Below are 27,877 nucleotides of genomic sequence, written 5' to 3'. Positions count from 1 at the left end.
CAGAGGGGAGAGAAAGGAAATCGTATTGTTCACCCGTGCAACCGCATGAAAGTGGGACACGAGGAAATCTGCGAGCAGCGATAACAATAATATAATAAATACAGCGACATCCAGTTCTTGCAAAGCACAGCTGCACACAGGCGTCAGCAGCGAGTGCAGATTGTTTAATCTGTATAGGATCGGCGTTGGCTTCTCGAAGATTAACAGGGACGTTACTGATCTTTGAGTGCTGGCGGTGTCAGGAAGCAGGTAAGAGATCGCATTTGTTTTAAAGATAGAAAGCAAAACAGTGCGGTTCAGCAAAACGTGAAACCCCCCCTTCTGAATCGACAAGCGAGTGAAATAATAAAATAGTATTCAATTATACAGCTGAGGTAGAGAGGGGAGTCAGAAAAATAAACATTGCGCAGCTCCCTACAGACTGGTGTGACAAAAAAATTGCATTAATATTAGCGTCATTTAAACCAGAGGAATGGCTGGAAGGAAATAAAGAGAATGCCGTTTTATTTATTTCCATCTGGCTTTTATTTATTCGCTATTTAGAGGAAAATGGATCAGAAACCCGCTAAGCGAAACTGGTATGTGTCGATGTGGTTATACCGATACTGTTTTTGTTATACTGTGCTGGGAACTGCAGTCAGCATATTCAGTCTACTGCCCAGTCCTTTTAAAATGGTATAAACATGTTTGTTTACACTTCTGTTTTATGTGACACGTGTATTTTTAAATATTATCTATAATATGGTATAGTTAGGTGTGTGTATACGCACTGAAACGGTCAAGACAATTATCAGAAATACAATGCTGTGGTTTGTAGCTTTGTTGACGTGCGTATGCTGGTTGCAGATCATTTTCCTTCTCACTTTTCGGGGTGTATTTGTTGTCTTGTGGGGTCACACAGTGACACTGTCCCGTTGCTAAGAAAGGAAGCCAAAGTTGTAAAGCGCGCGTGCACGTGGACGTGTTGTTATGGCTGGCACCGGGTTGCCAATAGCAATGTACCTGGTCGTGTCGTGATTGGAAGCGTGTAGGGCTTTGCCATCAGGCATCGGTCACATTGGCTTTGGAAACCAGACAATTCCTAGCACTGTGCCCGACTTCATTAAACTCTCCTCTGTCTTGTGTGCTACGACACTGCTCCCAACTGATCAACCACCCCTGTCTAATTATTCACATAGAAAGAAAAAGATAAAATAATGATAAAAATTCAATATCCTTTAAAAAAAAAAAAGCCAGATGAGCAGAAAACCAGTGTATATATATATATATATATAGCAGAAACCAGTGTTATATATATATATATATATATATATATATATATATATATATATATATATATATATATATATGGTTATTAAATACTTATATTGTATTTTCTGAGATACTCCCACAATCCCATCAGCACAGTCTCTGGGGGAGACCGCCATGCCTCGTTGTGTCTTGGTCCTGCAGGACAGCTGTGCTGCTGTCACTTCCTAGTATTGAATGGGTTGCCCCTGGCTCTCCTCCACCACAGGGAATATTCTAGGTTCTGGTCCGGTCAGGTTCTCAGTACAAGTCTGCATGTCTCACCCGTGCACATTCAGTACAAGAAAAGACCCTTCTAACAGCCATAGGTCGTCTGTAATGTGCAGTGTACATTATAAAAAGCATACTTTTGTTAATGCCTGTTCCTGTTTCACATTTAAACGTATTAAATTTGCGATACTTGCTCAAATAACTGCTGTGCCTGTGTGTCCAATAGCTGTTCTGTGGAAGATTTCCTTGAGGTTGCATTGATATCTAGGTCAATTTCCATCACCTCCTTTAGTTCATAGTTTAAAGTGGAGTAGTTTTACTCAACAATGTAATGGCCTTTTGGAGCTGTCTTTCAGACTGGGAGGTCGGTGCTAAATTGGTCAACATGGTATTGATTTGGTATGGTATAGCGCCTTTTACTGCCCTAGCACCATACACTAGATACCATCAGCAGCCCTGCTGAGTTTCCCAGGGATTCATGCAATCCCCAAATCAATGCACCATTGAACTGAATACGGGCATAACGGACTGAGCACGCTTCCTATCTTGTGCACATAAAACTACTCTCGCAGCAGCTGATGATTTATTTATTTGTGAGGGCAGTACAGTAGTTGTAGGAAAATATTGGGGAAAAGTAGAAAACTGTGCACAAAACTGGACTGTATAGTTGGGTGTCTTTTGTACTGTGATGAAAGAATGGGTTCTTGTGTGTTTCAGACAAGTAGTGTGAGCGTGCAAGAGTGAGTGGAGCAGAAGCAGCTCGGGGTGCAGGTTTTGTCTACCGGAGCGGGACATCCTGTTATTGCTAAGTAGTATAAGCTTAGCAAGAGCTTGTTGATTGTAATGGAAAGTTTTCTGTGGACGTCACCTTTGTTGCAATGTGTTCGTTTCACCCAGCAGTGGATGTTATGTCACGTGGTTACTGTACAGGTGCGTGCATTGCAAGGACGGGGATGAGTTCTGCAGTCAGCTGTACTGTTGCTCTGTCCGCTATGCTGCAGAACATACAGCCTTGTATTTGGGCTTAAACAGCTAGAAGGTTCCCCAGCAGCCCTGACAATAGGGCACAGGACACCCTGTCACAGCTCTCAGAGAGTACTCTAACCCCTGAGCGACTCAGCCGTGCAAACAGCAACTCTGCTACAGTATTCTGTAATTCCACTTTCAGCTTTTAAGGTGCAGGTTTGAGACTGAAATAAAGATTGTTTAAAGGTTACTGTTGTGCTGACGTGCAGGATTACAGTGATGGGGAACCAAAGCTTGTTTTTTCTGCTCATTTCCCCTTGCTGTGCATGCATATCCCTGGTGAATGGGATATACTGGAGTGTACGTAGGCTATATCTTTTGTATGAAGCTTGTTAAGATCCTGTCTGTGCATCTCATACACTCAGTGGAATTATTTTTACTTATGGTATTGAAACTTTGTCTGTGTGGCCTTGGTTAGCATGTGTTTTTCTAACATACTTTGGAGGATGGAGTGTGTGTGACAAAGCGTGTGTGTGTGCGTGCGCGTGTGGGTGTGGGGTGACAGCCTCTCTTTGTTTGCCTGTGTAAGAAAGGGCCTTGTGACTGTGTCTGAGTTTCCTGGCTCACGTGACAGCCTCAATCCTTTGTTTTGTAAATCTGTGAGCAATCCTAATTGAATCCGATTAATTCCCCGTGGGAGATTCATTTTTGCAAGCCAGTGTTCCAGCAGCCAGGCTGTGGGTCACTGACCCAACCCCCCTTCTGGGGCACAGCTTGGAGAGAACAAGAGGCAGTGTTTCTGGATAACAGACTGGGAGACTCACAGTTACCAGTCTTTCTCTAGAACTCAAACACATTGGCTGGCGATTTCTACAAACGTTGGCCTCCAGGGTTTGAAAAGCCAGCAGTAAAGTTTCAAAACCAGCTAGAAGTTATTTTAATTCATATTCAGATTTCTCTCTGGATGCATTATTTTCACCCCATCACAAGGGTCTATTCTGACAGTCTGTTTGCTTCACTGCAATACACGCTGGTACCTGTGCATCTCTTTTAAATGAGTTATACTATAACCAAGGCTCCAGTATCCATTCTGTATCCTTTGTTAATGTTATCACAGTGCTGCTTCTGAAGATGGGTTTGTGCTCTGCTTATTCTTTAGTTTTTTGGGAGTACCACATTAGATTGCTGACACCCTTTTGCTTCCTGTTCTGTGCAAGAGGTCAGTCTCTCTTCTGTGTCCTGGCTTCTTTTCCTCACTCTGGCAGACCATGGGAGTAGACCTCTGCAAAAACCCATAAGCTGTACAAACCGACAGCAGTAAATACACAACTCTGTGTATTTAAGTTGTCAAATAAGCATTGTTTTAAACAAAAGTATTTCCCATGAGCCGTGCTGTGCTGTGTCGCTGTTTCCAGGACGATACGAGTTCAGATCAGGTCTCCGTCTTCCGTCTTTCAGCAGCACCGACTCATCTTGTAAGGGGGCGTACAGGAAGTCGGGAAGTAGCAACGCCCGTCGAAGGTGATGGGGCAGTGAGTGAGATGCACCAAGGAGAGCCTGTTGATAGATTTTAACGCTTGTGCTAAATTAAATGATTTGGGACTGAGGTCCTCGGAGCAGGTACAGCAAGGATCCCCTTTACATAATAATGCACCTGAAACAGTCAGTCCCTTTATGAGAGCCTGTTAAACGTGAAACATGTTCTTTCCAAAAGCATCCTGGATAGATCGCAAGGACAGGGCAGAAGATCGTTCACTGATATCGACTGGAGTGCAGCCAGCCGGATAGCAGTTGTTTAGCTTACTGTCTTTTGGTCTATTCCTCTCTTCCTCTTATCTCCCTCCCCTTCCAGCACACAGCTGTCGTTTTATACTGACGTGGCTGTCCTCAAATTGGCAGGCAATTAGCCAATTTGAAGACTGCCACGTTCAGCACGAGTCTTTCTGCCAGAGAAGGTTTTTAACTCTTTCCTTGCCAAGCAAAACAACAATAAATAATAATACGTTGTTTTAACACAAATACTGACTTCCTCTCAATCTTTACCCCCTGTGGTGGGTTACAGTCTTGCGGTCAGCACAGGAAGGAAAAGCCATTCAAAAGCAGCAGGGCTTCCCTTGCGGTGTTTCTGAGTGTCCTTGAAGCGGCGGGGGGTGGTTGCAGTTGGAATTGAAACTGGCTCAGAGTCTTGGCTCAGTACTTAAGATGGAGTGAGCTGCCTGCGGCTGGATCTCATACAGCACAAGAGCGTGCCAGTGTTCTGCCCATACTGTATGCAGTGCCCTTCAGATTCTCTCATAGCTTGCATGTAAACAAGGCTTCTTTAGGCTGGGTTATCAGCCACCTGACCACATTGCAGCTGTCTTGTACTGTAAATGCTCGCATTTGCTAACGTTTTGCTAATTGCTGGAGTTTGTGAGTGTTTGCTTTGCTGAGTTGTGGAGCAAATTGTAATTGAGGCAGGGACTTTGCCCTGCGTATCTTTCTCTGGCTCCCTCCCGTTTGCTCTGCTGAGGAAGGACAGTGAACCCTTGTGTGGAAGGTTTGGGGTATTGAGTGTTCATTTTAAGATGTTTCAAAAACCTCTTAAGATCTTTAAGCAAAAAAAATCCCACTGACAAAATGACGCAGATCTATAACCATTTAAAAAAATAACAGCATAAGGCTGCAAATATTCGTTTTTGTTTTTCAGATCCATTGTCTTATCACTTAATTCAATACACAACATTGAAATGGCCCAACCTCAGTGAAGTAGGGACCATTCCAAAGCATGGAAGTGTATATTATATCCTCTCCAAAGTCTTATATCCCCCTCTGCCATAATTTTTTTTATTAGATTTTTAGAAAATGTAAAATAGTTTGTGTGAACTCTTTGAAAAATACCCTGTCATAACTTTGTGGGATGCATATAGGAAACTTTAACATAATAGGATTGTACACATAGTAACTGAAGGATTTTGTTTTTTTGCTCCAAAGTTATGCAAAGCTACTGTACTAAATATAACATTAAGTTTCCATACTTTAACGGTGCTTTCCTCCTGCAGGTCCCCAAGCCTGATGCAGTTCCCGAAGAGCCCATAGCACCCCCTGTCTGCAATCTTTTGCACTCCCTGGAGTGGCGCCGCCTGTGGGATCATGTCAGCAGCACAGACACAGAGCGATGGCGATCAGCACTGGGGCTGTGGGGAGTTGGGGCTGAGCCCCCGTGAGCTTGTTCTAGCTGAGGCCCTGCAGATGGAGTATGATGCCCTGTCCAGGCTGAAACAGGACCAGACTCCCCCTGGAAGGAGTGTGGGGCAAGTGGGCAAGCTACCCTTGTCGGTGCCCTCCATCTCCACACAGACACACGGGGCTAACAAGAAACTCAACAAAACCACAGGAGGAGGAAGTGTGGCCCTGCTGAAGGGGCTCTCGGGATCGGATCCCGATCTGAACCTGCACCCCCGAATCCAGGAGAGTCTCTCCAACCCTTCGAGAGTCAATCTCCAGCCCTGGGACACGTCAAAGGAGCCCATCTATATCCTCGACCGGCCTTTTAAAGACGGGGGCTCGTCTCTGCTACTCCCCAAAGACATGACCTCCCGTGACACCCCACCGGCCGTTCCCCCACGCCTTATCCTCCCGGACCTCGTGGTTCCCTCAGTCCCAGCCAGGCGGAGTTCCACTCCCCGGGACATCAACCTCTTCGCCCCTGAGACTGAGCAGCCCAAGCTGTGCTCTAGAGAGGAGGACCAGCTTTGGGACTATCAGGAGCTCAATGAGGCCCTTTCCCAGCTTAATGGGGACTTCCCTCGCAGCAGGAGGAGGAGGAGTGGGGAGACTCCCGGGAAACCAGTCGCCCGCAGCAAGACCCTCCCCCCGCAGATACCCCCCCGCACTTACCAGCCCGTCCGCCGCAACAACAAGGACAACCGGAGGATCTCTGCAGACCCAGTAAGATGTCAAGCAATGCTTGTTTCTTGGTGGTACTGTAGGGGATGTATTGGTTTGCATGCATTGCTTTATGCAAACCTATACCTATTATTTGAATGGAAGATATATACCCTTAGCTTTACATTACAAAAAAAATAGATGGAATATTAAAGTATTTTTTCTCTGTTGGTTTTCTTAACGAACTGTGTTAAGTTGACTGTCTGTTGTTTGCAGGTGACGCTGCGTTCAAGGGTGCCTGGCTTTGGCTGTGAGCTGTTCCAGGTGTCCGAGGAGAGAGACGAGGAGGTGGCGGCTTTCTGTCACATGCTGGATGTGTAAGAGCCTCTATCTGTCGCTCTGTATTGCACTACTCCTTACTGCCTAACTCAGTCTGCACTAAATATATATATATATATATATATATATATATATATATATATATATTATACAATCTACAGCAACTGTACCTGTCCATTCCAAGAGTATTTCTTGCATTCTTGTTAAATCCCATTCATTGTTACACTGTAGCCTCCTTCCTAATTTTCACCCAAATCCTTTTCGAGGTTTGGGTCGATATCTGTCTTGCTTGTTGTGTGTTCACTGGAGCTCTTACCTTCTGACCCTGTGTATGTGATGGCAGGCTGCGCTCGGCTTATTCCTACACTGACTGCAGCAAGAACCCGGGCTTCGTGTGGAGTCCAGCCGTGGCCAGAGATGACCAACAGTACGGTCATGGCGCGAGCATGAAGGTGACCGTCGTGAGTGACCACCACAGAGAGCCCCTGACCTTCACCTGCGATGGTAAGATCAGTTAACCCTTTGTCAGCCTTCACTGTGCAAGAAACCTTGCTGCAATGGGCCCTCTTCTCAAATAGTGCTTACAAGCGTTCTCTTAGGTTAAGCTGTGGCTTTAAAGAATAAGGAAACCTTTCTAAAACAGTTATAAAGAATTTCAGGAACTGCAAACTTGATTTAATTCCTCAGAGCTTTGCTACTTTCCTACAGGTAGTCATTCGGATTCTGTAAATGGTGCCCAAACACTGATTTAGTTTTAGTTTTTTCCTTTACTTGTGATCTGGTGGCATTAAGAAGTTTTTTTTCTGGACAGAGCTTCCTTTATCATGCACTGTGCCAGTATTGTGTGAGTAACGCAGAGTCAGTGAGGTGTCGGGTTCAGGAAATCTGCCAACAGCTAGTTTGAAAGCATATACAGTTGCACTACTACAATGTACAGTATAAATACGATTTTTTTAATACAGAAAAACTGAACATTTCACAGCACTGGAGTCTGTATCATGTGTAGTTGTTTGCAAACAGTGTAACCGTTGTATACTGGGAACTCCCTTTCGTTGGCATGCCATTCATTTGAGCTAATTTCTGATGTCCATTTAATCCAGTAAAGCTGTAAAATCTAGCAGCCAAATAAGTGCAACCCATAAAAACTTACAGGTACACACGGTGGAAAATGCAACAGTTAGTAAGCCCACGTAAGGGAACTACCTCTGATGTGTGTCTAATATGCATCTCCTCTGTTAAAGGTGACAGCATTAAACAGTATTCTGCTATATAAAACTATCAATTAAAGTTTCAGGAAAACGATGGTACTGCATCTGTTCTGCTGGATAGTTTTCAAGTCTATATATGAGGTCCCCATTATAATAAGCAGCCTGTCGTCCATTACGTTTATATAAAATGCACTCCTGTTTTTTTTCTAGGTCTGTGTGTCCTCTTAGTTTAATGTGCACCAGTGTTCACAGTTCTGTCTCTCCCCCTCTGCTTGTCTCTCCTCCTCTCCCAGGCTCATCCACTGTGGACCTGCTTATTTACCAGACTCTGTGCTATGCACATGATAACCTTGACTGCTTTGATGTAGACAATTTCATTCTCAAACCTTGCGGACTGGAGGAGTTCCTGCAGAAGTGAGCAACACTCTCCCCTCAGTAAACAGTCTGTGTGTCGTGATTTCAGCAGATTGATGCTTCAAACTGAACTGTGCTAGGGTGCAGTGATACAGGGAGTGAGGCTAATATAGGGAACTCTTACTGAGAGATTATAAAGTGTGCTCTTTTCAGTTAAGTTTACTACAGTTACTCAACATTTTGCCGTTTTATTATGTGTTCAAACTGACCCCAGGTGTAACGGGCACTAAATTCATTCTTCTTGTTCTCCTCCTTCTGTTCAATGGCTTGTAGGGGCTGTTTGATTCCTAAATTCTCCCCAGTCTCTGCCTGTGAGTGCTATGTTTTTATAGCCGCAGTTCTGTCTGAGGCCTGTAGTGTTGTAGGAGTGGGGTGGTGAGACAGGAAGCTTGGCTGATAACTGCCAGCTCTCTGGTCAGAAGCTTGTTCACGGGTTAGTGGTGCGGTTTTAAAACAACAAACCATAATTTCTATGACAGCTTAATCACACTATATCCTTTGGGACTTTTTTAGGTCCTTGTTAAAATACAGCCTCCAACAAGTACCAGTACTGGAATATTTGCTAGTGTGTGTGCAGCTTGGTTCTGACATTCTTTACCGCAGGTTCGTGATATATAGCTTGTATGTCACACCTGTGTTTTTTCTAGTGCATATGGTAGATGTATGTCACAGTGAGGGTTTGTCTGTCGTTCTGTACGGGACACAGAGAACCGGAGGCAAGTGAAGGAGGGAGGGAAGGTCTGAGGAGGCGAATGCCGTCGCAGCTGGCGAGCGCAGTTGTGTTGCAGGAAATGTGCGGCTACCAGATAACCGAAAGATTACAGTTTACCGTCATGGGAGGGAGGGACTTCCTGTGCTTAACGGGACTATTGTTCTACCTCTGTCCATGCCAGTAGAGCACAAATTTGTAACCTCTTTGGCATGATCATTCAATAATACTGCCATAGCAAGCAAACCTTATAACATGGAACCTTGTGAAACAGCCAGTTGCTTTGAAAGTATTCTTGCAGCTGTACTAACTGCCTGCTGTGTACACACACTTTTGCCAACTCATTTTCTATCTTCCCATCCATGGATTCTCAGCTTCATTGCCTGTCGCTGTCTGTTTTCCTTTAGGAACAGGATATTGCTGCATGCTTATAAATAGGTATCCTTTCATTTAACCGTGTCACAGAAAAAAACAAACAAAAAAAAAAAAACAGTAGTTTGGGTTAAGTTCACTATAGTTTCTAAAGAGTTTCTGAGCAGGTGCAACCCACATCAACAACAAATCTTTTCAATTTCTCTCTTACCCTTGTGTTTGTGTCTCCCTAACCTAACGTGTCCCTGTGTTTCAGTAACCAGACGCTGGGCAGTCACGAGTATATCCAACAATGCCGCAAGTTTGACTGGGAAATCCGGCTAAGCCTGACAGAGAGGAGTGCTGTGTGCAGGGAGCTCGCCAGGAGGGTGAGTGGACCAGGCGGTGGTGGTGTTCCAGTGGGATCAGGGTTCAGCTGTAAAACGGGGGAGTACTTTTTTTTTTTTTTTGTGACTTTCTAATTGGTTTGTGTGTTACTGATTGACAGGAAGAAGATGACAAAACTCTGTCCACAATGAATCACAACATTCTGCTACAGGAGAGACCAATCAAGCAAACTGTAACCAGGTAAGGGGGTCTTGAATCATATGTAAAGCTATTAAAAAATATATTGATTGTGACCACATTCATTTAAGGGATTACTAGAGGACTCTGTGTAAAATCCGAGACAAAGTGCAGGTTTTTTGTAGTAGTGTGGGAGATTGTTGTATCCAAGTACGCTTGATGAGTCTTCTTGCTCTAGCTGTTATATGCATGTAATTGTGTTGTATTCTGTCATTGACAGGGAGGCCTTGATGCTGCTGCTTGACACCTTCCACACTGAGGGAGAGTGCTTCCTGCTGGCTGAGGTACTGCTCAGAGTGTGTCAATGTTTCAGTTGTACAGTGCAGTGTCGGCTGGTTTCGCAGACCCCAATCAGCACTAATCATGGAATTCAACTTTGAATTCTCTCTCCGTATCTCTCTGTTGCAGGCAGACTTCCCTCCTCGTGTGGAGCGCTTGGTTCAGTCCGTAAAGGCGCTGTGCAACTCGCTGGCAGCCGTCGAGACCCCCGACATTACCAATGCTCTGAGTCTGCTGCCCGCCTGCCCCTGCCGCCTGCAGCCCCGGGTCCAGAAGGTAGAGGGCAAGAGCGTGTGTGTGTGTGTGTGTGTGTGTGTGTGTGTGTGTGGCAGTAAGCACATTTCTGTTTTTCTTTTATTCTAAGAACAGCAAATCTATGCAAAAAAATAAAAATGTTTCTAAATTCTCCAGCCGCCTTGAGGTTTGTCTGCGTAATGATGTTTCAGTTCTCTCTTCTTCGAATACTGGGTGTCTTGACAGCTGTTTTGTCTCTTGTCCCTGACAGGATGTGGCGGTGCTGGCTCAGAGAGCGAATCGAGGTAATGAGCCAATCCGCTTTTATCTAGTCATTTATTTTGGAGCTTTTGACCGGGAACAAGCTAATTGAGACATGTCTTCTCTTTAAGCATGTCCTTTTTAGTTTCCTCAAACTGTGCTCAAATAAAGATTTAAAAAAAAAGATTTGTGACCAAGAGTCTGCAGCAGAGGGAGATGTTAGTGGTGAGGTTCTGTGGTCAGTTGTTTGGCCCGGTTTAATTTCCTATTCAAAGTACAATATCAAGTTTGTTTTGGGGAACCCTCCTATCACTTCTTATAATTTGTGTTGCTAAGCAGTCTGTTCTTGGGTATATTTTATAGTGCGGTACATTGATAAAAGTTTTCAATCCATTGCATTCCTGCAGATATCAGATTGTAGTAAGTGTAGTCTGAAGCACAGACAACAAACCTGCTGTTATTATTATTATTATTAATAAAAGTTAATGCTGTCAGCTGCTTTTCTTTAATCTGAGAATGCTTATTAGTAAATGGTGTGCTGTGCTGTAAGATCTGCTGGTTGAGCTCTACCTGATGTCTGACGCTCACCCTGTTTTCCAGAGAGGGTGGTGGAGTCTCTGACGGCTTCTATCCTGGACCTGGTACAGCTGTACTGCGCCACCTTCAATGCCAACTTCTACACGGCCGTCCAGAGCAGCCGACTGACCGCGCCCACGCAGGAGGCGGGGCTAATCAGCAGCCCACTGTCCTTCAACATCTACGCAGCGCACCGCATCCCTGTCACATGGGCTGCCAGGTACAATCACGGCAAGGTTTCAACAAAATAAAGTTTTTTATTCTTACAAAAATTATCTGACAAAAATGTGCTAATTTTTGTAAGAATAAGTTTGTTTTGTTGAAACCTTGATTGTGGACCTGGATTTTTGGGAGTTTCCTTTCTGTGCCTCTACGGCTGGAACTGTACTTGGAGATATATATATATATATATATATATATATATATATATATATATATATATATATATATATATATATATATATATATATCTAGACAGATAGACACAGACACACTCTCATATTAATTTCAACCTCCCACTCTACCCCACCCCCTTCCGTTTTGATTGGCACAGAGCTGTAGTTCCCACCCCTCCCTGGAGTGTGACTGAATGGTATGATCTATCTCATTTCCATTCCCTGGGGTGCCTGGCCCCACCCCCTGATATCCCTGGGGACTCAGTCATTGTTCCCCTCTGAAATGGATGCTGATTGATGATTGGTGCCTGACAAAGAAGGCAGCCTGGGAACCCTGCGTGGCCTCTGACCTCTCTGACTGTGAGAGTGGCTGGCTGGTCGCTAGGCACCTGTCACATGGTGTGGGAGGGCAGGCGCTGTGTCGCATGCCATCTGTCTGTCAGGAGGGGGAGAGGGGGGCTGGCTGTTCACTGATCACAAAGTAACCCCCCCCTCCCATTCAGCTCCCACCCTTCTCTGCCTCTTCCTCAGCCCTCGCCCTATCCAGACTAATACAATGAGGTGCACAAGGAAGATGCTGGATTGCACTGTCTATTTAATTAATAGAGAGGCGCTAACACAAGCCCACATGTCCCCACATGCCACCCTGGAAGGAGCAGTCCAGGCTCCGTGCCAATCTAATTGTGCAGCATACTGTAATGTGGTGTTTTATTGAGACTGAGACCAAACTATTACACTTGTTAACCAAAACATCTAGACGTACTGTGGTTTCCTACATTAGAGCAGCCTTCATGTCGATCCAGACTCGTGAGTCCCCCATGCTTTCATTTACAGCACCTTTCAATGTTTTAGATTGTGTGTCTCTCTGTCTTTTTATTTTTAAATAGTTGCAGTTTCTGCACACTCCTAATACAATGTCTGTCTGTTTCTGTTTGTCCCGCAGTTACGAAGGTTTCCACCTGTCATGCTCGCTGAGTCACGGAGGTGTGGAACTCTGCAGCCCTCAATACACCAGCAAGCAGGTCGTCAGCAAGTACCTTTTCCACCTGGTGGTGTGGGACCAGAGGTGAGCCTGAGGGCTGGGTGCTCGGGGCTGGGGTCATGGCTCCTTGGCTCATTAAAGAGCATAACCTGCTGTAGGTAACTCCAGACCGTTTTAAAAATTAATGGCTTTTTTATTTGATGCTCCAGAAACTGTGGGCTAATTCGCACTTGTGGGGTATTGAATATCACTGGCGACAGACATCTAGTGGTGACACTCCTGCAAGGCTACACAGTTATGATGACACCTTTGCACACGTTCTCAGAGGTGTCAGGATCAATCTCCTACTGACTGACTGACTTCTTTTTGGGTTCAGAGTAACAAAGTTGTTAAGTATTGTGGCCCCAAATTTGTGTATGTATTAAGGGTGCCCAGGAGATTTGTCTAATGACACACATTAAGTTTACCATTTGGACCAAGTAGCGGGTCTGCCCCCCTCCACTTTAATCCCACAGGTTGGGTTGAGCGTCCCTTTAAGATCCCTGTCCTGGGGTATTGGGCCTGCAGATTTTTCCAGCCGTGGATAAGCTGGAGCAGATTATTTTGGGCTGGTGTTATCCGAGTGGGAGGGAGCGTCCTCAGAATGTGGGGCTGTGTACAGCACAAAAACAGAGACCAGGGGACAGGAGCCAGGGAACACAAATGCGAACTAACACCAAAGATTGAGACGTGCATCACTGCTGTCTTTCGCTCAAGGTGTGAGAGCCAAGAGCTTCATCACAGCTCTGTGGACACTGCAGCTCAAGGACTGACTGCTGGGATTGATGTGGGATAGAGCATCCTAGCTGGAGGGGCACTGGCATTACGCCACCCAACCTTAACCCTGTGGGCTTCCAGCACGGCTTGGCAAGCACCGTTGTGGGTCACAAAGGCAGGTCCAGTTCTGGCACCATGTCTCCGATCCCATCTGCAGTCGACCCCGCTGTGGCTTTCTCTGCGTGGATGTTCGCTCCGCAGATCTAAGCAGGAAGTTACACAGTCTCGTCCATACCCATGTCCCAAGCAGAATCAGGATTCCTTTTGTTTAGGTTTGTCAATCTCTATATTCATCTCTCTGTCTTTCTATCCTAGGATCTGCTTCCCCGTGCAAATAAACAGGTTGCCGAGGGAGACGCAGCTGACGGTTACCCTTTACGCCATGCCCCTGCCACCACCGGGGGGCGCTGAGGAGAAAAACAAGCAGCGGCGCAGCGCAGAAGCCTTGGGCTGGGTCACCATGCCACTCTTCAACTTCCGACAGTGAGTGCGGTAGACTCGCAGCATTGACTGGTTGGATAAACAACTTGTACCAAAATAAGTTACTTTGGCAGCAAAGCAACACATTTATCAAGTCCTGTTTTGATTTATACCGAAAAAAAGCCTCCTGCTCAGAGTTTGATTGGGAGGGGGTGGGGGTGAGCACAACACAGACCAGACAGGACTGGCAGCAAGGGAAACATTCTTAAACAGTTCAAGAAAAAAAGAAGCAGCTACAAATTAAAAACAAAATTGCAGAGCAGGAAAATAAAGATGTTTGTTGTTAGTTTTTTTGTTTCAGAATTGGCACTCTCTAGTAGTAAGAGCTACTCTTAATCAGTAAGAACTCTGGTTTTGAAACATTAAGATTTTATTTATTTCTTTTTGTTTTAAGCTTTAGTGAAGCAAAGACTGTGAATCTGACTTGCTGCGAATTTTGAAAAGGAAATAAAAGCTGTGCAGTACTTGACATGCAGTTGGTTGATTTTACAAGCTGACGTTTTTAAATCAGCCACCCACGACCCTCCGGTCTGCTAGGAGCTCTATCACTGAAGAAAGCCTGGCCGCTCCGGAGGAATGCCAGGGGATGTGATGGCTTTCTGGTTGGGAAGCAGCCCGGAGAAAGAGAGCGAGAAGCAGCTGTTTCCAGTCCCAGCCGTGGAAGAGTATGGAGTGTGCTGGGTAGAGCCCCCCCCCTCTCTGTGTCTCTTTATCTCACTGTTTTTCTCAGCTAGTGTCCCTTTTCATCAACGCAGGATCTCATGAGTCTGGCTTCAGTGCTTTCAGATTCTGTTACCTAATATATTCGTTTACAGGGCCTCGAACAGTGTTTATGATTATGTGTTAGATTACACGCAAAAACTGTTTCCACTGTCTGGGAATCTGCTTTGAATTAGTGTGCAGTGCTCAACAAGGTGTGCAGAGCAGGTTGTGATGGGGTCTTGCTGTGTGCGCAATGAGCATCAATGGAGGATGGTCCTTGCAATAGCCTGCTTCTTGAGATTGCACCCTGCTGTCTGGGGTGACGCAGTGTTTGTCTTCGCAGTGTTCTGGCATGTGGGAGGAAGCTGCTGGGACTGTGGCCTTCAACCCCAGAGAGCAGGAACACTCGATCCAGCACCCCCAACTTCAGCCAGCCAGACAGCGTCATCCTGCAGGTACCCCCATCCCGTGACTTACCCCCTCTTTCTGTTTCGCTGGCCCGCTCTCAGTATAATGCAGTGCTTATTGTAGTTATATCCACCTATTGTAAATATCAGGTTTATTTTTCCTACCTAATTTATATACCCTTTAAAAGCAGAACGTTGCTAATTGATCATCTTGCAGCTTTTAAATATCTAATCACAGATTACAACCAGTTTCCCAAAGAGTGTGAATTTCAGAAACTCGAGCAAGGCTGTGAAATTATAATTAATACACGGGTATTTTCCAGTCTGGATACCCACTTCCAGATGTTTTATTCACAATGCAGCCCTACAGCGTAGACACTACTGCAGATATTTTTTGCATCCAAAGTTCTGCTTCTATTAGTACCAGGACATTGTGAGGGACTCCTGCAGTGGCTGGTGAATAGATGGATTAACAACACTGTTCTGTCACTGAGCTGCATGCTCTGGGATCACCCGGGAGAGCTTGCAGTCTAAACGCTGCACCGCATGATGCTCGTGGGAATAGAAAACCAACAGGGAGGTCGTAGAACAAGCTTCCGGGAACATGACCTTTGAACTACAAGCTGTCCCAGTTAATCGGCGGAAGTACGATGCAGAGAGATTTGTAAGCAGCTGATAGTGGACGCTGGAAGTGTGAAATAAGAATAATCAAATACTTGTGATTGTGTACGAAAAGAAATAGGTGGAGCACAAGATGCAATGAAGAGTTTCAGTGTGGTCTTTTGAACTTGCCAGCATTCCTGCCTTGCTCCAGATGAGAGGGGAGGCCGAACAGCTGTCTGGATTGAAATCAGACAGTACAGAACAACCAGCTTCCCTCTTCATAATACAAGAATAAAACCCCTGTCAGACTATTACTGTATAACATAATCTATTCTGCATTTAGGGAAAGCCATTATGGAAATGTACTAAATTATGGAAATGTTTTAGTAAACGTTTAGTATGCACAAACCTAACTGAAGTGCCCACTTCGTGGTTAATACAATGGGAGAGTCCAATATTTGCATTCATGACATACTGTATAGAGCCTGTATTTGTCTTGCATGGTGATGTATTACTTGCAAGCTTGTTGCAGGTTACACAGGCTTGTTTTGCTATCATTTTTCATGCAATAGCTGGGTCTGTAGATTGTGGGTTTTGAGTGGAAGTCGCCTGTGTTTGAGAAAGCTGGTTTGATTACCTGCAGAGTCCCAGCAGAGTCATTAATTAGATGCCCTGTAATCTTCCTTGTTAAGGGTATCTAAATGGGTTGACTTGCTCTCCCTCTATATTTCTCTTTTTTCACTCCCCATTCCATCTTTATTTCCTTCTGTTATTCTTTTTTCTTCCCCTCAATCACTTTTTCTTCCCTCTCCCCCACTCAGTTCTTTTTCAGATTGATGATGTGGCACAGTGCTTTCCGCAATCCTCTAGCCAGCCTCTCACCAGTCCTCTCCTCCTTCCCTCCCTCTTGCCTCTCTGACAAGACCAGCCTCCTCTGTCTCTTTCTCTCTGCCCCTCTCTCGGAGACTCGCCGTATTATTAGCACTTGTAACATTATCACTTCCCCCCCCAGGCCCCTTCGTCCTTTTGAAGTTTGCAGTATGCAGATATTTTGCAGACAACACTGAACAAAAAGTTGCTGCTTTCACTCTCAAGTCCTCTGCTGTTCATTTTGTAGCATCAACATGGCACTAATAGTTAAAATAATAGGATTTAATTAAAGACCCGAGTAATCTTTTTGAAAATATTCCCCAGTTCCTTAAAAAGTATAATTTGAGCACACAACAATTACAAAAATGGACAAGCAATGGGTTTGTGTCTCAGTTAAGTGCTGTCCAATAGAAACCCATCTGTTTGTCCCACAGGTGGATTTCCCCTCGTCCTCTTTTGAGGTGCGCTTCACCACCCCCCAGCCCGCTGAATTCAGCCCCCAGTACGAGTTCAGCCGTCTGGACCGGGACAGCCAGAGACAGCTGCAGGACGTCCTGCACAAGAAGTCCCTTTTCTGGTAAGACTCTTGTTTCCGAAAACTGGTGCCTTTTCAAAACAACAAACTAACTGTAACATAATGTTAATCTTCACAAGATCTGGCGAGGGGTGACTTGCTTTGACATTGTAATGTTGATGCTGCTGTTCGGTATCAGTGTGTTCTGCAGCAGAAAGAGCGGAAGTATAGTACAGTATTATATTGGGTCATTGTTCCTGAATCTTTAATCCCCGTAACAGAATCAATTCTGTGTATGTATTCCCAGTTCATTAGAACTGAGGTATTCCCAGTGCTGTTCAGAGTGGGGACTGTCGGGGGGGGGGGGTGAGGTCATACATGGGGAATCCTGAGAGAGTGATAGAGAAATGGAATCTGAGATGAAGGGGGATGGGTGTGATACAGTAGAGGCCATCTGTAAAGGAACACTCCTCCCCCCTCTGAGAAATACCTCCCATACCACCACCGCCATCCCTGTCTGTGCTTACAACAGAACGCCTTGGAAATCACTTTTATCTAGTTGGTGTCCAGCAAATACAGAAATATTGAAACAAAAATACACATACAACATGTTGTAAAACCAGTACTCATCAAAAACATGTTAACAGCTAATTAATGGTCTGGCATGGCTTTTAAAAAGTTGATGTCCACAAGACCAAAGCCCACATTTCCCCCCGTTGCTATGTTCTATGGACAGTCCCTGAATTGGGGTGGTTATTCAATATGGGACTGGCTCTGCTACAGGGCTGGTCACACCCTGGGGGACACACGTGCACGCGCGCACACACACACACACACACAGACAGAAAGTCCAGGGCTCTGTGTGACTGACGCAGTGTTAGCAGAGCTGGGATCAGGTGGGAGTGCTCCAGCCCGCCTGCCTGCCTGCTTGCCTGCAATCTGATCCAGGCTCGGCTGGTGAAGCGAGGGGAACGGGACACTGCTGCTCAGGGACTCGACACAAAAGGGGTCGTCTCCAACACACCCCCTCTGCTTCGCATCGGGGACAAAGAGACAGAGAGGCCAGGGGGAGGAGCCCGGCTCACATCACTGGGTGGGAGGGGAATTGCCATGGACCTGCCCAGAAAAAGCATTAACATGTCTGGGTCTTTATCATTTCATCCATAACTCGAATAAGTCTGGTAGATAATGTTTCAGCTAGTGCATTTATCAAACCATGTAATAATTACAACGATGAAGGCAGTAGCCGAAATGTTTGTCTGCTTGGCTTATTTGCTTATACATTATTATTATTATTATTATTTGTATACATGTATTTTTGTATATGGCTCTATGTATTTATTTATTGAGTTGGTTATTGATTTTCTTTGATAAATGTGCCTATATATGAGGATTCAATGTGTTTTCTAGTACTAACTGTACTATGTAAAGCAGGTGATCTTCAACAACAGGTGCGCCTAAACACTTTTCACCTGTATGTGTGGCCACTCAGGCGTGTCTCTTCTTGTCTGATCTGACGTGGGCTGTGTGATTCAAAGGGGAGTTGAGAAAACATGCTGACAGAAACAGTGATTTCCCAAATGTTGTGACTCTCCCGGCTCTCTGGCTTTAAAAGGGCTACGTCGCTCCCTGGTGGAAGACCTTGAAACAGCAGCAAAGTTCCATCATCTCCTGTCAACTTAAAAGAAGTCAATCAAGGGACGGGAACTTTTAAGATGCAAAAATATCCATTCCACGAAATGCTTGAAGCAATATTCTGCTATTCATCATTATATACACTCAACATTTTGTTTTCTATTTACAGTTTTTATTTTGTTTTTTGTAACTTCCTTTCTCTGATTCCCCTGCCTATCCCCCCCCCCCCCCCCCACACACACAGGCAGACCTGGGAATTGCCTTTCTAAGAGCAGTGAGGGGGTAGACCCTAGTCCTATTGCCCCCCATGTCTAACTGCCCCTCTCTCTTTCTGCCCCCTCTCTAGGCTTACTCAGGAGGACAGGAAGCTGCTGTGGGAGAAGCGCTATTTCTGCCACGCTGAAAGCGGCTGCCTACCCCTGGTGCTCGCTAGTGCCTCCAGCTGGGAGTGGGCTTGTCTGCCTGACATCTACGCGCTGCTGAAGCAATGGGCCTGCATGAACCACCTGGACTCTCTGGGGCTGCTGCACGCTACGTAAGACAATCAAGCACACGCTCGCAAACCTAGAGCATTAGGAGACAGGCTGCATTGTATAGCAAGCGGGATTCAAAAACAACTACACTACAAGTCAGCTTTACAAGAATAAAACCAGCGTGCGTCTTGAGTCGAGAAAGAGTGCCAGCATTTACTTATTGACTGTATTAAAAATAATTGAATTCCTCCTGCAGTCTTTCATGAAACCTGCTCTACCAGGAACATTAACCCCTCTCGCTGTGTGCAGGTTCCCAGATCAGGAGCTGCGGCGCACAGCGGTCCAGTGGATGGACTCCATCTCGGACCCCGAGCTGCTCGACTTTTTACCCCAGTTGGTGCAGGTACGGAGGGAGGGGGTATTGATGGGTCAGGGTTGGGTTGGAGGGGTGCAAACTTTCTTTTATCTCTCTCCATTGTTATTGTTCCTGATCATTCCCACAAGCTACCGTCATTTGTAATAAAATGTTAGAATTGAAATGCATTCAGGATTTGAGATTTGTTGTAGAGAAGTGACCTTGTGCTAAGGGGATCAATAGGTACCTGTAAATGAAAAGCTTCCTAACCCTGACAAGGGGTGCATTCCTCCTTCTCTCCCACTTGCCCAGGCCCTGAAGTACGAGTGCTATCTGGACAGCCCTCTGGTGAGATTCCTGCTGCGGAGAGCCATCGGGGACATTCGCATTGCACACTATCTGTTCTGGTGAGTACTGACACAGCGCCTTTTGGAGGATCGGATGAGTCAGAAGATAAGAACAGTTGGGTCTGGCCAGCCGCAAATAAGATCATGTCTAGCTTTAAAAAAAAAAAAAAAAAAAGCAGGACACCTTCAGAGCAGCTTTATTCAAATTCGGTGACGGAGTGATTTGCATTCGTAGAATTTAGCAGTTTAATTTAAGTTTATGCATACTTTCTTTTCCCGAGCGGTACTCCAAGAATGTTCGTTTAATATCCTCCGCTCTGGGAAAACTCACTGTGTCTGATTGAGAGATTCACAAGGCTGGATGTTTAAAAGCCTTGGAGGTGTCTCCACTTCAGCCCCTCCCTCTGTCCTCTCTCTCTCTCTCCAGGCTGCTGAAGGACGCCCTCCAGGACTCCCAGTTCAGTGTGCGTTACCAGTACCTGCTGGCGGCTCTGCTGTGCTGCTCTGGGAGGGGGCTTCGAGATGAGTTTGACCGGCAGTGCTGGTTTGTCGGCATCCTGGCCAAGGTAGCGCAGCGTGTGCGAGAGGCCTCTCCATCCTCCCGACAGGTCAGTGCCCTAAACCATACTATAAACAGTCAGAGCTGCCGCCATGTGGACATACAGCTGTGGACAAAAGCATCCTATAGAATGAACTTGTTTTGCTTTGTAAAGTCGAATGAAACTTGCTGAATAATGTTACCTTAACGTATTGAACTGCATACCGCTTTGTAGTTTTTCATATACTTAATGAAAAACTGACAATTGAAAAATGTGACATTTTGAAATCGAACATGAAATACTGTACTACTATTGGCTGGCTTCTGGTAGACTCTTGCGATGTCATTTTGTCATTTCTTTGGTCATAGCTGTACACTGCCTGAGGTACAGGTACACTTGTGGGGCTAATTTAGAAAACTCTTTACACCAAAATTAAATTAGCAAAGTAAAATAAAACTGCTAACTTTACAAAACTAGTAACAAGCAACCCACAAGGTTAATTTTAAGGACCCAGGAGTGTGTTGTTATTTACCTTATATGAAACAGGTTTATTTTCCTTTTTCCCCTTTACAAAATGGTGCTAGTTGCATTTTGTTGTAAAGACATCTTCTTTTATATGTACGATAAACAGAAATTTAGCTGACCGTTTTAAAGCCCAACACAGGTGTATTCAGTGTAGGAAGCTCTGTTCCTGACAGTGTCGTTTTGTTCCAGGTGATTCTGCGTGAGGGTTTGGACGAGGTGGGGCAGTTCTTCACAGTCAACAGCACCTGCCGCCTCCCTCTCAACCCCAGCCTGCTGGTCAAGGGCATCAACATCCCGGTAATTATGGGGGGGACTGTGTGTGGGTCCGTTCATGAAGACCTTTTGTAGCTTCTCCAGAAGAAACTAGCATCCAACACTCCCTCACACTCCCCCTCTCGCTGTCTCTGTCTCTCCTGCTCGCAGGCCTGCTCCTACTTCAACTCCAACGCCGTTCCTCTGAAGCTGTCCTTCCTCAACGTGGACCCGCTGGGCGACAACATCAACGTAATCTTCAAGGTATTGCTGGCACCGTGGCAGAGCTTTATAAGCACTTTGTAATAAAATTCACTGAGGCACATTTTAAGGAGTGTGCAAGCTATATGAGTTCAACTGCTAAATCACGGCCAAGCTGCTCTTGTGTGATTTTAGTTATGTTTGACCCACCCCTCGTTGTGCTTGTGTCCAGTCAGGGGATGATCTTCGCCAGGACATGCTGACCCTGCAGATGATTCGCATCATGAACAAGATCTGGGTGCAGGAGGGGCTGGACATGAGGATGGTCATATTCCGCTGCTTCTCCACTGGCCGCGGACGAGGTGAGAGACTAAACCCTGCCGTGCGAAGTGGCACGGGGGGGGGGGAGGGGGTCTCTCTTGCTCTACTGCTCTGTAGTACCGGAGACAGCAGTGGTAAACGTGTAATAAACCTCACTCTGTGTTTGCACTGCAGGAATGGTGGAGATGATCCCGAACGCAGAGACGCTGCGGAAGATCCAGGTGGAACACGGAGTGACTGGCTCATTTAAGGATCGCCCGCTGGCTGACTGGCTGCAGAAACACAACCCCAACGAGGACGAGTACGAGAAGGTGAGAGGGGGCCAGTCTGCTCCACCATCAGGAAAATGAAACCATTTGTAGCAGGGTCATTTGCAGGGATAGAAATAAGACTCCCATTGCATAACAGATACATTCCTGGTTTTACTGTGAGCTTAATAAGACACACCTGAGCTTGTTACCCATACACTTGTATTAAAACCTGGAATGGGTGAAACTGCTATGCAATAGGAGTCTCATTTCCACCCCTGATTTAGTGTTGTAATTAATCTTGTTTCCCTCTGTCTAGGCTGTGGAGAACTTCATCTACTCATGCGCAGGCTGTTGCGTGGCCACCTACATCCTGGGGATCTGCGACCGGCACAATGACAACATCATGCTGAAGACCAGCGGGCACATGTTCCACATCGACTTCGGCAAGTTCCTCGGCCACGCGCAGATGTTCGGCAACATCAAACGGTGAGGATCCGAGAGAGCTCCAGTGAAAGAGAATATCTGTGAACAGAGAGTACTGTTTCTAGCAAGAGATGCTTAGGAGTAGATGATGATGATAAAACGATAGGGAGAAATAACAGTATTTCTCTTTTGAGAATAGTAAGTGTTCGGCCAGTGTGATCTGGAGTTATCAGCAGTGATATTAGCTATGTGTTTGTGCTGTTCCAGTGAAGCCATGTGGATGAATGGCGGAGTGACGCGCTGTGGTCTGTCTCATGTCTTGCAGGGACCGGGCCCCCTTCGTGTTCACCTCGGACATGGCGTACGTGATCAACGGGGGAGACAAGCCGTCCAGCCGCTTTCACGACTTTGTGGACCTGTGCTGCGAGGCCTACAACCTGATCCGCAAGCACACACACCTCTTCCTAAACCTGCTGGGGCTGGTATGAGAGCTGAGGCTGACTGCATGTCTAGATAACCGTGACTGCACGCTGCACGCTGCTTAAACTCTTATATTCCCTGGCACACTAATGATTTAAAGTGAATAGTTAAATGTTAAAGGACAATAAATATCTGCCGTAGATTATAAGTACCTCTGATACCCAAGTTCCCTCTGACCACTGCCTGACCCCACCCTGCCCTCCCTCCATGACCCTGTGTAGATGCTATCCTGTGGTATCCCTGAGCTGTCCGATCTCCAGGACCTCAAGTATGTGTACGACGCCCTGCGCCCGCACGAGTCTGAGGCAGATGCTACCATGTGAGCCTGCAGAGCACCGGCAGGAATATGAGAGCATTCAGTGTTAACAACAGCACATCATAGATAGGCAGCTCAGTGTATTAAAGCAGCACTACTTTGAAATATTCTCAAACATTTAGATAGTTGTGACGAATGGCTATGGAAGTGATCCAGTATCAACAGTAAGTGCACTGTCCAGGCTGTGATCTGGCAGGTTGCCCTGTGGTTCCAGGTGACTGGGTGGTGGATGCTGTGCACTGACCCTTTCTTTCTGTGTGGTTGCAGGTTGATTGAGTCGAGTCTGGGCAGCGTGGCTACAAAGCTCAACTTCTTCATCCACAACCTGGCGCAGATGAAGTTCGCCTCCGCGGAGGAGCAGCCCGTTCTGTCCTTTGCCCCGCGGGTTCACAGCCTGAAGAGTGACGGGCTCATCCACAACCTGTACGTGTGCCGATACCAGAGAACGTACAGCCCCAGCAAAGGATATGTGAGTGACATAGCTTCATAGCTTCTGTATCGTTTAATATCCTATTGCATGTGTTCTGCAAAATCTTCACAATTTGTGCTAAAATCATATTTGTATTGCATGTTGCACATATCTGGGAGGGTGGTAGTGATAAATGGAAATTTGGTAAGTGTATAAAATATATAGAAGCTAATATAGGTAGGCCTATTGATAGAATTATACTGTAAAGACATTTAGCTGATGCACACTGTATCCCCCATGTGCTGTGAGAGTCACGCTGTGCCTGTTCTCTGCAGACTTACGTTGTGAAAGTGGAGCGCGACGGCCAGCAGGAGGCAGCGTTTGTGCAGCGGGGCTTTGAGGAGTTTCACGAGCTGCACAGCAAACTAAGGCTCCTCTTCCCCTCCTCCAAACTGCCCAGGTACACCTACACCACACGCACACAGAGTGCTGCGTTGCGTTGCTTGGTGTGTTCTATTAGATCTTACAAACCCTGTTGCGTCTCGCTCCTCCAGCTTCCCGAGCCGGTTTGTTATCGGGCGATCGCGCGGGGAGGCGATGGCAGAGAGGCGCAAGGAGGAGCTGAACGGATACGTCTGGCACCTGATGCACGCAGCGCCCGAGGTGGCACAGGTAGCCTAATTACAATTACAGCAGAATTACAACCAAGCACTAAGTAAAGGTGCAAATACAGCAACATACTATTTAACCCCCCCCCCCAACTACAATTACCCCAGCCCTGGTGGACAGTGTGGCAGGGGGTTGGTGTAGCTTAGTGCCTGAGGAACCACTAGTTTGAACTGCAGTGGGACTCTGTGGGGAAATGAGTGCTAACTTTTATGGAGATTTTATTTTGCTTGGAAGCAGGGAGAGGGAGGAGCAGTGAAGGGTGAACGTGTATTTTTATTTCTTTATTTGGAAATGTGTTTACTGTCTGTACTATAGAAGCAGCAGAGTGTGTGGCTTAAGAGATCAGATTACAAACAGACAGGCCGGAATTACCACACTGATTACACAGCAAAAATAGTTTGGTAGTCAGAGAAACTGCACGTTTTGTATGCTTTCCCAACTGTTTTTAAGCTTAACTCGCCCCTTCCTTGTCTTTTATTTTTGGCATCTGTTCAAATAATTTCTGATCATTTGTCCATTCCCCTTATTCATCCAATCCATGAAAAAAAAGAAGAAAAAAAACACTTCAGCTTGTGTGTGTCTCTCTTTCTCCGCAGTGTGACCTCGTCTACACTTTCTTCCACCCCCTCCCTCGAGATGACAGGCAGGGAACAGTAGTCAACGCCCTGCTGCCCAAACCAGCCGGTGAGTCTCCCTGTCTGTCACTGCTTTTCTCTTGGGTGCTTTTCCTCTGTTTGCTCTTTCTTGAGTTGTTCCCGTGGTGTTATCAGATTCTGGAGCTGCCACAGCTCTCTGGCCTTCCTTTGCAGATCACAAGCTACCCCCCAGCAGGGGAGATGGCAGACTTCACGTTTACATTAGCCTTCGCTTGCCTACAATATGATTTGACTCTTTCCAACAGCCACAAAAATGTGGTGCCTAAACCTGGAGATAATGTGTTCAGTTCACACAAAATAGCACGACGGATTCAAGCCCAGAGTCACCTGACCACAATTATCTTATTTACAATACAATTTATATTTTACAAACTGAATTTACATAGTGTTTTTCAAAGCACCAGGCCTGGGCAACAACCCTGATTAGGTTGTTACCTTAACTAGCCAGGAAAGATAAGGCAGTGTTGATCTTTCCCTGAGTAATCGGACTACTAACTGCTGAGTAGCATGCTGTAGCCTGAGGGCTGGACTATACAGTACAGTGTGTCCTTCCTTGGAAGGTCCTGGCAACAACACAGATCTCTATGGCAACAGTAAAACAAGCAACGTAATAGACAGAACACGGATCCTGCTGCGGTAAAAACTGAGCTCCAGCGCCCCTCACTGTAGATGCACCCCTAGCTCTGTGGTCCCGTCTCATCCCTGCCTCCCCCTTGTGTCTCTCGTCGCAGAGGTATTGTGGACGCCCCCTGCAGGTCGGGTGGTTGGGGAGGTGAAGCTCTCCATTTCCTATAAGAACGACAAGCTCTTTATCATGGTGATGCACATCCGTGGGCTGGTGAGTACGGCCGCCAGGGATACTAAGATGAGCAAGGCAACTGCAGCTGCTTTTCCAGCTTGTTGCTTGTTTATCAATCATATTGAGATTGAAAATATTAGAGCAGGAGCTTGTGTCATGATTGCATCATTCTGAGGTCTTCTGATATTTAAGAAATAGCTACCAATGTGTCGTTTGTTCCAGCTAACCCCCCCTTCCTGTCCCCCCACAGCAGCCCCTCCAGGACGGAACAGACCCTGACCCATATGTCAAGCTCTACCTCCTGCCTGACCCCCAGAAAACCAGCAAGAGGAAGACCAAGGGGGGCCGGCGCACCTGCAACCCCACCTACAATGAGATGGTGAGTCTGAGAGCGCACTACGTAGGGAGCGAGGGAGAGCGTAGTGCGCAAAGCACTTGAAACGAGACCAGAGTCTGAGCAAGACTGATTGGCAGAGAAAGGCAATGAGTCCCGAGAGAATGAGAATGTGAAATCAAAGGTTTTCCAAGCTGGTTTACCCAGATCGCTGCAAATAAAGTTCTGGAACTACAAAAAATATTTACAGTAAACACAACAGGGCATAACATTACAACAGTGCTTCACGTAACAAGTGGAGCGTAAGCAGCCTGATTTTTTTGGACTATTGACCCTGAAATGTTGTAAAGACTCATTGCAAGCAGCTAGATTAATAAGCAGATAGCATGCGACAAAAAAGCAATCAAACACCTTACATATAGAAAGATGGGGGCTGGAGAGTACATTGTGTGCTTGTTAAGGGTAAGCGGCGTCGGCTTCAGGCTCACAGTTCTTTGTGTGTGCTTTTGTCCCAGCTGGTCTATGATGGTATCCCACGTGGGGACTTGCAGCAGAGAGTCATCCACCTGCGGGTGCTGAGCGAGGGGGCGTTCTGGGAGAACACGCTGCTGGGGGAGACCTTCATCGCCCTCCGAGACCTCGACCCCAGCAACAGGAAGGTGGGCTGGTACCAGCTGGGCACGGTCGGGCACGACACAGTCCGGTAGAGAGGGAAGGGAACGGGGTGTGTGAGGGAGAGGATCAGGAGTGAGAATCTGTCAAAAGTAGAACACCGGACGCAGGTGGGAGAGTGTATTTATGTGAAGGAGAGAGAAGGGGTGGACGAAGTTTACAGCCAAGGGATTCAGAAGACAAGGAAGAATATTCCCCCAGTGGGGGAGTGGAGATGGGGTCACTGCGATGGCTCAGACTTTCAACCTTCACAACACAAACCTTTCTGAAAGCTGGGGTATTCTGCACAGCTCTGCTGTTTAAACTACTTTAAATCTGGAGTTCTGATACCTCCAGTAATGCACCTCTCTGCACCCGGAATCTGTCAGTTTCTGATATTGCACTACGTACTCCCACCCCTAATGCAGATTAATCTTTACAAAACTTACTGCGGAAAGGAGATGCAGAAGGCTTTGGAGATTGATGGCATCTGCCCATCTATCTGTACTGTATCCCGCGAGTTGCTTATGACTCGGGAGACAAAACAGACGCTTGAAGAAATAGAGGAATCTGGTTATTTCTTTTTAATTCTGTTCTATAATTGGAGCTTGATGTGAGCTCTTGCACGTTATAGAGTATATATGGTAAATATATACTATATAGAATATGATACAGTTTATAAATGTATGTATCTCATGTGTGTTTTATAGTACAACAGTATGGATTTTCCCTGCCCAGTCTCTCTTAAGGTGATTCTGGATTTGTACTGTACATGGGGTTTGATGCCCAGCAGCCAGTAGTTTGCGGCTATCAGAATACTGAATTATGAATTGGGCAACCAAGTGTCTTCATTTTGTAGCCCAACTGGCTTTTGTTGACTCGTGGAGTCTTTGTATAGTTACCCTCCCCCTTTGTATTTGATTCCCCGGGATAGTAAAGACAAGTGGAAATAGCCACTGATGTGCCACGGTCAAAGCCAGCATGGTTGCATGTTTAAAAAAAAAAAGTGTTTTAAAAAAGAAAATCTTCAGTTATGCTGGGCTTCAAGGTGATGTGAAAGTGAACATGGAGGGCGAGCATGCTGGCAGCCTATGCACTTCTATTCACCTGCTATTCTGTGTGTGTGTGGGGGGGGGGGGGGGGGGGCATTGCACTCCATGTGTAC

The 27,877-nt window shown here is 46.1% G+C and overlaps 1 protein-coding gene across 1 annotated transcript; it reads left to right on the top strand.

Annotated features, from left to right (window-relative positions):
- On the top strand, positions 1 to 27,842 carry LOC121299970 (phosphatidylinositol 4-phosphate 3-kinase C2 domain-containing subunit beta-like). The gene is made up of 33 exons (XM_041228266.1): positions 1 to 249; positions 5,526 to 6,414; positions 6,628 to 6,728; positions 7,034 to 7,194; positions 8,192 to 8,312; positions 9,650 to 9,761; positions 9,881 to 9,960; positions 10,178 to 10,241; positions 10,366 to 10,512; positions 10,742 to 10,775; positions 11,332 to 11,527; positions 12,646 to 12,768; positions 13,816 to 13,983; positions 15,026 to 15,137; positions 16,997 to 17,139; positions 19,058 to 19,246; positions 19,494 to 19,587; positions 19,852 to 19,946; positions 20,314 to 20,494; positions 21,140 to 21,247; positions 21,374 to 21,466; positions 21,636 to 21,765; positions 21,899 to 22,035; positions 22,292 to 22,461; positions 22,724 to 22,880; positions 23,100 to 23,197; positions 23,462 to 23,663; positions 23,939 to 24,063; positions 24,158 to 24,275; positions 24,869 to 24,956; positions 25,660 to 25,766; positions 25,978 to 26,106; positions 26,577 to 27,842. Exons 2-33 carry the CDS (start codon positions 5,617 to 5,619, stop codon positions 26,766 to 26,768), a joined length of 4,773 nt encoding a protein of 1,590 aa, XP_041084200.1. The 5' UTR covers positions 1 to 249; positions 5,526 to 5,616; the 3' UTR covers positions 26,769 to 27,842.
- Positions 27,843 to 27,877: the final 35 nt, after the last annotated feature.

The sequence above is a fragment of the Polyodon spathula genome, chromosome 25 (assembly GCF_017654505.1).
Source record: "Polyodon spathula isolate WHYD16114869_AA chromosome 25, ASM1765450v1, whole genome shotgun sequence".
NCBI classification, from domain to species: domain Eukaryota; kingdom Metazoa; phylum Chordata; class Actinopteri; order Acipenseriformes; family Polyodontidae; genus Polyodon; species Polyodon spathula.
This window is presented reverse-complemented; position numbering and strand designations above follow the sequence as displayed.